Genomic DNA, 10,880 nt, shown 5'->3' with positions numbered 1-10,880 from the left:
AGCAAATTAAAGATAAAGAATAAATCACAAATCTAATATTGAAGTTGATCATACTCCACTTTTTGCACAACCAATCAAATCACAAATCAAACTTGATACAAGGCAATATGCTTCAAGAATCATCTTAGCTAGACATACAAGTTTCATTCTAAAGCCAATAATCAAGCACCAAGACCATTAAGCTATGTGAGAATCTAATGCGTACAAATACTAAGTTGAGTTTATGCAAAATTTGACATTGGAAAAACATACAATAGGCTTGCTATTCATACACCTATTAGTTTAGATCTAAAATTACATGCTAAGATCAAGTAGGGTTTTAGTTGGCTCGTTGATAAACGTTAATTCTTAGTACTTTTATGTGTACAATTGATCTCAAACTCATGTGATTTCATATTAATTGGAAGCTAAGTATGTGATTATTTTATCCATTTGTGCCATTTAGGTGATTTGGAGACATTGATTGTAACATCATGTAAATTAGAGCTCAATTGGATGTGTTTTGAAGTTATCTTGGCACAAAGATGTGTTTCGAGAGTCATGAGAGTGCAAAAAAGTGAGTTCGAAGTATCATCGCATGACCCGGGGACCCAAAGGAACAAAAGAGATGAAGAAATATGCATTTTGGAGTGAAGAACATGGCTCACGGCGTGAGTGCCAACGTAGCTCCATTTTGCTCTGCACTTTTCTCTACCAGGCGACGTCTCGGTATTTTGAGCATATCTCATCATATGGATATCCAAATTAAGTGATTCCAATGGCATTGAAAATGTATTTCAAAGGGCTACAACGTCTATGAAGACAATAAATTCTAGTTCTAACATCTATAAGGTGAAAATAGCCTAGAAACCGGAACTACTGTGTAGAGTATAAACTCACGGCGGGACTCACACTGTAAGTGCCAGCGTGAGTCCCATAATCATAATCTTTTTTCTTGGACTCACGGTACTGTGAGTCCAGCATGTCCTCACATCCAGTAAACTCTAAGTTGGCACGATTTTCAGGCTATAAATACCAAGAGGCGGTTATTTCTTGAAAACCTTTCATTATCCACTCTCTCTCTCTCAATGTTTTCTTAGAAAGAGAACCTCTCCAAACATTTCATTTGTATAATCAATACAACTTTGAAGAATATTTGAATAACAATTTCAAATTTTATCTTGCAATTTGCAGATTTAATTTTCCATAGTTCTTAATCCAAGCTAAGTCTTTCTTGTTTCTTTTGTATTTTCTTTCTTCCAATTGTGATTGCATGTCTCTTGTTTCAGTTAATGCTTTCATTTAAATTCCTAAGATGCTTAGCTAGATTCAATTAGGGATTGGATTAAGTCATATTTTGTGATTGATGTTATATGATTGAATTAGTTGTGAACTAGTGTAATGACTTGCTGATGGCGCTAGTTGTGAGATTGGTTATTTGTATTGACTCTTGTATGGTTGTGACCAAATTATACAAGAGGTACATGGATAAGGTGTTGCCACTATAAGAGCATAGCAATACCATAGCCACACAACTCACTAATCCAACTCTTCTTTGAGAAAAGGGGGCTAGAAAGAGATGCGAACACCACATGTGTGATAAAATGCTTCAAATCCTTCAATGGCCTTAAGTCACCATGAGAGTGGCGTTGGTACCTAGTAGCATCTCTATAGTTCCCTTGTCAATGCATTATGTGAGTTCTAACGAATGATGTACTATATCATCTACACTGAAGTGACCTAGTCCAAGCACTGCTCCATTTATAAAGCAGGAAAATGACTTTTGGAAAATAAATTATTTTTCAAAAAACATTTTTCTTTCCCGTGTTTGACTGCACAATAGAAAACTTTCTTTTGTGTGTTTGGTTCATTTTCCAAAAAAATGAACATAATTGTATATATTTCAACATTTTAATTATTATATACCCAAAAAAAATATTTTTTATTGTTTTGTTTAGAATATAACTTATTTTATTTCAAATTCTATACAACATAAGTTTGGGATATATCAATCATAATGCCTTTGCTCTCAATCAATTATTATTATTATTATTATTATTATTATTATTATTATTATTATTATTATTATTATTATTATTATTATTATTTATTTATTTATTTATTTATTATTTATTCCGGCTAAAAATCCTAAAATGCTCTCTTCGTCTCTCTAGCCCGATTTCTGACTCTCCTCGAGACTAGGGTTTATGTGCCAACGAACAATTGCAGAATTTACGAAGCTCCCAACTATTTTCATCTAACTTGGAAGCGCTCCCTCGTAATCTCCTTACATTTTCATCGACATGGTTGAAAGGAAGCTCTACAAAACCAAGCTCTGCGTGCTCTATCAGAAAGGCCACTGCCACCGCCAAAGCTGCTCCTTTGCCCACGGCGACGCCGAGCTCCGCCGCTTCTCCGCTCCCTTCGATGGTAATTCTTGTTTCTCACTATATTATATTCAATTCTTGGTTTCTTTCCGCGTTTATTCTTGTTGGATTGAATGTTTGTAATTTACCACATGGCTACTGAAATGAGAAGGAAAATGTTGTGCTGTAAGTTCACATGTTTTGAGTAGTCCAGCAATTAGGTTTTAGCGCAGAAAGGTTCTGAGATGATTCTCAAATTCTTTTTATTAAGCTTCTTAGCTTGTTGATGGAGGTGTCCAGTTTTCAATTATCATTTTCATTTGTTTCTCTTTTGGGTGCTAATAGCCAAATTAAGAGAACTATTTTTCTTAATGTGTAATGTTGAGAGCATAAGACAATGTTTATTTAATTGCTATGCTGCGAAGTGGTATGAAGGCAGAGGTGTTTTAGAGGAGAAAAATATTCTTTGATGAAATGAAATTCATACCGTTACTAGAGTACTATGATGGCTATCTCCTGCTTTGAAATTTGTGTTAGTGTAACAGGATGGCTCTGGTGCCAATGTGCCATTACTTTGCATACCGATGAATTTGATATTGCTTGATTTGAATCTTAGTGTTTGGCCGTCTTGTGGAGTGCACAAATATGCTAATATTTCATTCCTTTATTACATTTGATGATTTGAATTCATTATTCATTAATTATGAAATTTGGTGGGATGCTTGCATCTTTCTTTTGCGATTTCTAGAGTATATGAACCCTTGAAGGCCTTGAATTTGGTTTACAAAGTTTTACTTTGTATCAATATGTATGTATGTATGTAATTTTAACTTAAGCTACTTTTCATTATATCGTTGGTGCTAATGAAAATAATTGATTCCTTTACTCACTTTATATTTTAATTGCTCCATTATTTCCACTCAACAACCCCTACAACTATCCTACCATCAAATAAGAGCATTTTGTGCTTGCCAGTTTATCTATTCTTTTTATGTTTCGATCTAATGGAAGGCCAAATAAATCCAATTGGTGGGTGTATGGGTGCAGTATTCACGGATTGTAATCATATTTATTTGTCACCTGAATGGCCATATTGTTGAGTCTGAATTGGAAGTGTTTCAGGTTCTCATAGTAAGTTGAGGCTTTACATTGGTCATCAATAACTACAGAGTAACTGACAGCTTAGTATTTTTTATCAGAGAGGATTTTGCTGGTTGGGTTGTCATTATGCTACTTGTGGTCTGTTTCATGGAATCTTGGTTAATCATAATGCATCTAGAAGATGCAGCACATGCAAGAGCAGAATTAGGTTTCTCTGGACATAATCTCTTCCATATGCATAACTCACTTGCCAGCTTGATGTACCATTCAAATGCTATATCCTAGAAAATCCACAATTTGCATATTCTTCCAGAATGTGGTATTTTCTTGTGACTTCTCTCTGAATGATATTGCAATGGGAATCTCTTCAATGGATCTATTAGTCCAAGGAGGTCAATAAATTTCCTGTGATTACACTTTCTCTTTGAAATGGCTGCAAGCAGAGACCTATGCTATAACAATGTTTTCTTATTCAGCGAGATCGGAATGAAGTCTATCATATTTTATCAGTTGCTTCTACGATATTTGAAGGGTTTTTTTTGAAAGGAGTAAACCTCAAAACTGGTACAACTATGTCTATGTATTATTTGAGAGCATAGTTTCTACGGCATCTTTGGTATTTCCAAGAAGGCAATATTAATTTCATTATTATGTTTCTCATATATTTCAGTATAATGGTAAGCCTTGCTTAATGGTTGAATATTGCTCATTCCTTGTTTGCTGGCTTTTTTGACTCGACTAATATTATATAGTAACTGTCTCTATCTGACTGGAATATACTTTTCTGTCCTCATTTCAGGAAGGCGGGACTATCGAGGTGATTTGAGAGAAAAGCTAGATAGAAGGCGTTCTCCAGTGCATAGATACTCTCCTAAACGAGATTCAAGTGGGAGACATGCATCCCATGGTCAGAATTGCATATTCACCATTTTTATTTTGCTGTGCTATTAATCCAATTCACTGTTCTTTTGATGGTTGCGTTGTGCTTGTTAACAATTGCTACAATGCTAATCAAACTTGTTACATTTTATTTGGTAGCACTTCTTTCATCCATAAACATCTGTCAACAAAGCGATAACTTACTTTGATAACCATTGCATAACTTTGAAATGCAAATTTCCCATGGTCTACGTGACAGTTTCTAAGTTTGCTTTCTGAAATGTGAGATAGCAATTGTTATGTCATTATTTATGTTTTTATTCTTATATTTTCTTCAATTACACTCTCAGGTGACAGTCCTTCTGGGTCTCTTGGGAAAAGGAGGTAACTTCCTACACAAATATTTATGCCTTTCATTTCATTGACATGGTGATATTAGATTTTGATCAAATTATGTATTTGAGGTTTTTCTTTAACTCCTTGAGCATGTGAACATATAGTTCCATCACTATGTGTTGCAATCAGAAATGATATTGGATTTTGAAGAGATCATCTGGTTATCAACATGGATATTTACTCATAAGTGGGCAACATGGGGTTTTTGAAGTTAAAACTCACATTTAATGAATGTATTTACTCGCACATGTGGTTCTTTCACCAATACCATTTTCTTCACCTGTGGGAATTACTGTACCTGTTTTGAAAGTTAAAAGTGAATATATCTCGAGTCACAATCCATGCCATTAGGCAGGCTGTTTATTACCTTTGTTGTTTGGTGAGCTTGGTTGCACATGCAGCTGTTACCCAAGGGGATTGTAGCACAAATATAAAATGCCTGATTCTAAAACATTAAAAAAACAAGAGTTGCCAAAAAAAAAAAAAAAAACAAAAGCACTGATATAGTTTTATGTATATACCATAAACTGCATATAAACTGCATATTGCATTTCATTTCCTTACTTTTGGAGTGCCATAATCCTTTTTAAATATCTGTTTGATCTGAAAACGTTGGGTCCATCATCAGGATGAAGGAACCTTCTACATGTTTTCTCTGCTATTGTCTACTAGTATAAAAATCTCTTATGTTGTGGTAGAAAACACCAAAAGAGGCAGCATCCAGATGGCCAGAGTGACTTCTCTGAAAGTCTCCAAACATCAAATGGGACTGAAGATCTTTTGAAGAACAAGAAGTGCATATCTGCTGATTCTAAAGATGCCCTTAAGGTATACTTGTGAAAGATTTTGTTTGTTTGGAGCTAATTTCCTGGCATCCTTAATTTCCTATAACCCCTTTGATCCCTTTGATCCCAATTGTGCGGCTTTGTTTTTGTGTCTTAAGCATTTTTAAATCTGAAATTTGTAGATAAGGCAATTGCAATCTGAAATCAAGATGCTGGATGACCGCAAAAGAGAATTGGAGGTTAGTTTTGATCATGTGCATCTTTAGTTATACAGTATATTGATGATTAGAAGTTTCTCTTTCTTTCTGACTTTCTGGCTGTTCTCTTTTTATGTATCCTTTTTTCCAATAAATCAACAGCTTGATTTACAAGATAGACATATTACACTGATCAAACATAGTAACCCTGCAAACACCATCCACATCAAGAGCCCAATCCCCACTAAGCCGCCTTGGCACCCTCGAAAAATCAGATATCTGTCCTATTTCTTAAAATAATGACCAACTTCCCTGCCCTTTCCCAGTTTGCTGACATCAGCATCATGCTTGTTCAAAGCACCACTCATAAATTGATAAATGTAAAGAGAATTTAGCTCCACTATCTCCTTTTTTCAGTTTTATTCTAATCTGGCAACATTTTGGTAGAGTTACCTTGTACCAAGCCTGAAAAGAGTAGCAGGCTTTAAATTTTTGTGTGTCTAATCCTTATTCTCTGTTCTTTTGTTCCTGTGATGCTCTATTCTTTTATTAGTCTTAAATAGGAAATTGGTTGGAATTAGAACGTACCTTCTTATCAAATTGTAATCTCAATCTCAGTTTTGATTGTTGTAAGGTTTACCTGGAAGATAGATCTCGAGATGCAGACAATCTGACCTTAAAAGTTCAAGAGCTTGAAATGCAGTTGTTCAAGGAAAAAGAAGAATGTAAAAGGTGATTGCTTGAGCTGGAGAGAATTTTGCCTTTGTCATCTTACGACTTACATTTGAAGTGCTCTTGTAGACATCATTCATTTCTTTGACATCCTTTTTATTTTATGGTTTGTTCAATTTCAAGGATTACATCAAAAATTAAGAAGTTCACTGAGGCACATAAGCGTCTCTCTCGTTTACAAGATGAAGTCAAGAGGTATCCTTCAGCTGTAGAAATCATTTTTTACTTTCTTCAGATTGCTTTTGCTCTCACCTTTATTAATTCTTTGTGTGATGGTGTTTGATTGTGTTGGGCCTATGTTTTCTTTGTTAAGTTCCCTATTAAAGACTCAGTAGAGATTATATACTCCTATAGGTCAGATGCTCAACTTCAAAAGCTTGGTGAAAAACTTTGCTCAAATGCTGGTGCAAGTGGAGATGATTTAAGCATGAACATAATGACTGATGGAGAAGCTGTAGGTATTTATCCTACTACCTATGGTGGGATGAAAAAGAACATGTCCCCACACAAGAAAAGGTCACGAGTGAGCTTGGGAGCTGTGGAAGCACCAGATCAAGGTAGGCATGAGAGTAAATGATTATTAAATATTTATGACACCTATGAACAAATAACTGTAAAATTCTTATGATAATTGAAATCTTAAGGACAAAATCCTTTGCGGCTGTTAACTATAAAAAGCTTCTGAATCATGTCGTCAATTTTCAGTTTGCTTGTTATATGCATGCTAGTGTTTGAATTTCTTTTTTCTTTTTAATTACTTTTAAAGTAAGCTTTGTGGATCTTGGACAAAGGCGGAAGGCCCTTGTTTCTTTAAAACCTCTTTGTGTTATTAACGACCGTAATCAAGCATCTATTTCCACATCTTTTATTCCTCACATTTAGGAAGAGCACATAATGAAATAGAATATAAACTCTTTTCTCAGATCTGGTTTTCATGGTTCTGGCTCATCTCTGTTTTACCATGTCATCATTCCATGATAACTGGCTTTGTACTTGTTGTAAGTTGGCAGCTGTACTGCTAACTAAGCTTCATATTATGTTGACTTCATTGATCATTTCTGCCTGTATGAACCTTCTGTATAATTGCATTGGTTAATATACAATATATTTAGAGAAAGCATGCACACTTATAAAACCAGATGTTCCCAATTTCAATAACTCCATAGTGCCCCTCTCACCAAGTCTGAGGTTTCCCTTTGAAGAACCTTAAAAAACAGATGTCCTGTGTCTGTTTCTTTGGGTATTCTGAATTTACTTGGATAGGATGCAAAGTTAGATAATCTGCCTAATGTTTAGTAATAACATTTGTATTGATTTGGATATGTGTGTCATAATTCTCACATTCCTCCTTTTCTCCCATTATTTCTTTAGTTTATACAAACATGACTTCTTTCATTTGTGTTTGAATTTCTGGCTATTCTTTTTCATAGGTAATGCATCAAAAGGAGGAGCTGGCATGGAAAAGATAAGATTGGAAAATCTATCTCGAAGAAATGTGCTTCAGATTCGATCTAGTAATGACAAGAAAGTTAAAGCAGATATCAATACGAAAAATGGTTATCAGGTTACAGCAAATGAAGACAGGCCTAAAAAGGGGATAGATCATTCTACTAACACAACATTGGTGGAAAAGGTGCTTCAAATTCTCCCCTAGCCTCACCCACCCACTCACATACTCAATCCTCTCTGGATTGTCATCCCTTAAAAAGAATTATGTTCTGTTTTTACTTAAATTATCCTGAAAAAAAGCTTTTTCAGCTCTAACCTTTTTTTGTGTTCAAATATTTCATTGGCCTGCCCTGGTGAGTAATTATATTTAGAAATATTCTCATTACATTGCCCTGAAAAATGATTATAAGATGAATGAGAGTGGCAGAATAAAATTCTTTTTGATAGTTAATTCCAGTGGTAGGGCAGGGCTGTGTCCATTCAATTCCCTTGTCCTGTATGACATGGGAGCCTTGTGCACTGAATACAGTCTGGTGTCACAAATTCCAGTCCTTCGATTACTGAATCCATTAATGAACAAATATCTGTCTACTTTATTTTCTAAACTGTCTTAAAATTTTCCTTGTCTTATGCTTTAAACGTGTTGAGAAGGTGGTTTTAGATGCTGTGCTACCTTTTTCAGTTATTTTGCCTGTTGTCACCTTTGAGTGCAAGCAGCTAGACTATTTTGCATTCTATAGCATTGAATAGATAATCTTTTTGTCTTTTGTGGGACATCGAAATGATTTGCTCCTTGAAATTCTGCAGCCCAAGGTTTTCTCGGATGCCTGCCTTTTGTTGCCTCCAACAGGCTTGGCAGCTCATGCAACAGATGAAGATGTTGAAATTGTTGAAATGGAGGAAAAGCGTGAGATGTTTGGAAATTCTGCTGCAGTATCTGGAAAGGAAGCTGTTTCTAATGTCACAAAGTTTCCTTTTCTACCACCCCCACCACCGCCCCCGATCTCTAAAGATGCATATTCACAGGTCAGCTAATTAAACACACACTAGTCTAGCATTAGGCGGCCTTTACAATCGTCATTTTCTTACACCGCACAATCCAAAGGTAACAATTTCACTTGCAGCTCAAGGGTGAAGATGAGAATGTGGACATAGATGGGGTTGACGAAGAGACAGTGGAGGTGGATATTGTTTAACATTTGCTTCCCTAACTATATGATACTGCAAGCTGTAGTATTTTGGTATATATTCTTGTGCATCATCTCATTTTAGGACTAGGGAGCACTGAGCTACTATACAATTCTATGTACGAATGATAGGCACGGCAGGCTGGAGAAGGGGGAGGGATAGAGTTCTGTATAGCAGGTATATTAATCCCTAACAAGTTTGCTATGCTTCATTTTGAGGGCAAGGATTTATCCGCTTTCTGTAGTGTATGGAATTCTCATGTCTCATATACACGTCGATGAACTTCTAGGTTTTATTCAGAGTACAAATTTGACTTAAAAAGTGGGAATACTTTCCTAAATATTGTGCATTTTGGAATTTGGTGCCTCCGCCATCTCAGGTTTAATTTGTGGTTTTTGTGTCTTGTTCATAGTTACAATCTGGTGAACAATGCACTCCATTTTCCCATTTACTCTTTTGGTATCTATGAGTTCCTCTGTTCTAATTTTTAGTTCTTCTATTGCCTGATTTGACAATAATGAAATTTGCCTTAAATACTCTAGGTTTGTTTTTAGTAGATTTATTATATACGGAGTAATAAATTTCACTTTTGGTCCCCTAAATTACCTGTATCGCATTTGGTCCGTGACTATTAAAATTTTCTAATTAGGTGCATGACTATGTAATTTGTATCACATTTGGTCTTGTCGTTCAATTTCTCGATCGACTATTGTCGGAAGTGTTTCTTCCAAAAGAAGCAAATGCAGTGCTTCTTCCGGAAAAAGCAAACGTAGTGCTCCTCTCGGAATGAGCACTTTCGGCAATAATTGGTTAGGAAATTGGACGACATCACCAAATGTGATACAAATTACATAGCTATGCACCTAATTAGAAAATTGTAATAGTTATGGACCAAATGGGATTCATGTATAATAATGAGGAATCAAAAGTGAACATTTCTCTTTATTATATCTTGATACAAATTCATTTGTAGTGTGGGGTTAGTGTATTCCATGTCAAAATGGATTTGTAGTAAATTAAAAATAACTTAAAATATATTAAAAATTAACCAATAATAAGAGTATCTTATTAGGTGGATCTTGGTCCGTGTGGTAAATGTATCTGTTAGATTATTTGGTTGAAATGTTACGACTTACAGGGATGAAAAAAATATTAATATATATGATATTAAATACTCCGTACAAGTCAATTTTATTAAAGAAAAATGAACACTAATGTTGAGATAACAGTAATGAAGATGCCATGTACTTTGAGAGTTTAGATTTAGTTTTATTCTGTAAAAAAGGCAGAACAAAATATAGAATAAAGATAACCACTACCGTTTGATTCCCCTAGTCAAGTTCATCTTTGTTTTCGAGTTTAGGGCAACTGTGAAGAACTTAAATAATATCATTAGATGAGAAAAATTTTATTTTTAGTGTTACTATTTTTTTTCCCAGTACTATTGACTCTGTTACAATGTAGTATCTGTTCATAACTACTTTCTCAATTTACTGAAGCACAAGAGTCAATATCTCCCTCTGACTGATGATTTCTCATTTGGGAGAGCTATTTCGTGCTAATAGATTACAAGATCATGATAATTAAAATAAAGATATTGGCATTTCAATAGGTTAATGATGAAATAATGTTCTATATTTTGTTATTGATTAATTAAATGCCGTTTGAATTGTAATTATTATTTGACCAAATTAGGTGAGATGACAATTTTTAAAACGGTGACGATCATTTTGATAAAGTGTATTACATTTCATTTCATAAATTTGTTTCTTAATATACCCTTTTCTTTAATGAGATATATTTCATTT

At 34.7% G+C, this 10,880-nt stretch overlaps 1 protein-coding gene across 2 annotated transcripts; it reads left to right on the top strand.

Annotated features, from left to right (window-relative positions):
* The first annotated feature begins 2,117 nt into the window (after positions 1 to 2,117).
* Positions 2,118 to 9,560, top strand: LOC109163449 (zinc finger CCCH domain-containing protein 13). Of its 2 annotated transcripts, XR_002051272.1 has the most exons (12): positions 2,118 to 2,409; positions 4,246 to 4,353; positions 4,676 to 4,709; positions 5,420 to 5,549; positions 5,689 to 5,745; positions 6,338 to 6,435; positions 6,559 to 6,630; positions 6,790 to 6,992; positions 7,866 to 8,068; positions 8,692 to 8,910; positions 9,009 to 9,361; positions 9,485 to 9,560. XR_002051272.1 is itself a non-coding variant. In XM_019312197.1 (11 exons), the coding sequence occupies exons 1-11, from the start codon at positions 2,283 to 2,285 to the stop codon at positions 9,078 to 9,080; spliced, it is 1,323 nt and encodes a 440-aa protein (XP_019167742.1). In that variant the 5' UTR covers positions 2,118 to 2,282; the 3' UTR covers positions 9,081 to 9,429. The 2 variants fall into 2 exon arrangements, 1 of the variants encoding a protein (XP_019167742.1); XM_019312197.1 differs by lacking the exon at positions 9,485 to 9,560 and having other exon boundaries at positions 9,009 to 9,429.
* The last annotated feature ends 1,320 nt before the right edge of the window (positions 9,561 to 10,880 follow it).

The sequence above is a fragment of the Ipomoea nil genome, unplaced genomic scaffold, assembly GCF_001879475.1.
Source record: "Ipomoea nil cultivar Tokyo-kokei standard unplaced genomic scaffold, Asagao_1.1 scaffold3025, whole genome shotgun sequence".
Classification (NCBI taxonomy): domain Eukaryota; kingdom Viridiplantae; phylum Streptophyta; class Magnoliopsida; order Solanales; family Convolvulaceae; genus Ipomoea; species Ipomoea nil.
This window is presented reverse-complemented; position numbering and strand designations above follow the sequence as displayed.

What these genes read in the sequence shown, in the direction of transcription:
- LOC109163449 (XM_019312197.1), top strand. Translation starts at nt 2,283, where the DNA reads ATGGTTGAAAGGAAGCTCTACAAAACCAAGCTCTGCGTGCTCTATCAG. An exon ending in GGGTCTCTTGGGAAAAGGAG is followed by an intron (nt 4,710 to 5,419) that starts GTAACTTCCTAC and finishes ATGTTGTGGTAG; the next exon opens with AAAACACCAAAAGAGGCAGC. An exon ending in GAAAAAGAAGAATGTAAAAG is followed by an intron (nt 6,436 to 6,558) that starts GTGATTGCTTGA and finishes TTCAATTTCAAG; the next exon opens with GATTACATCAAAAATTAAGA.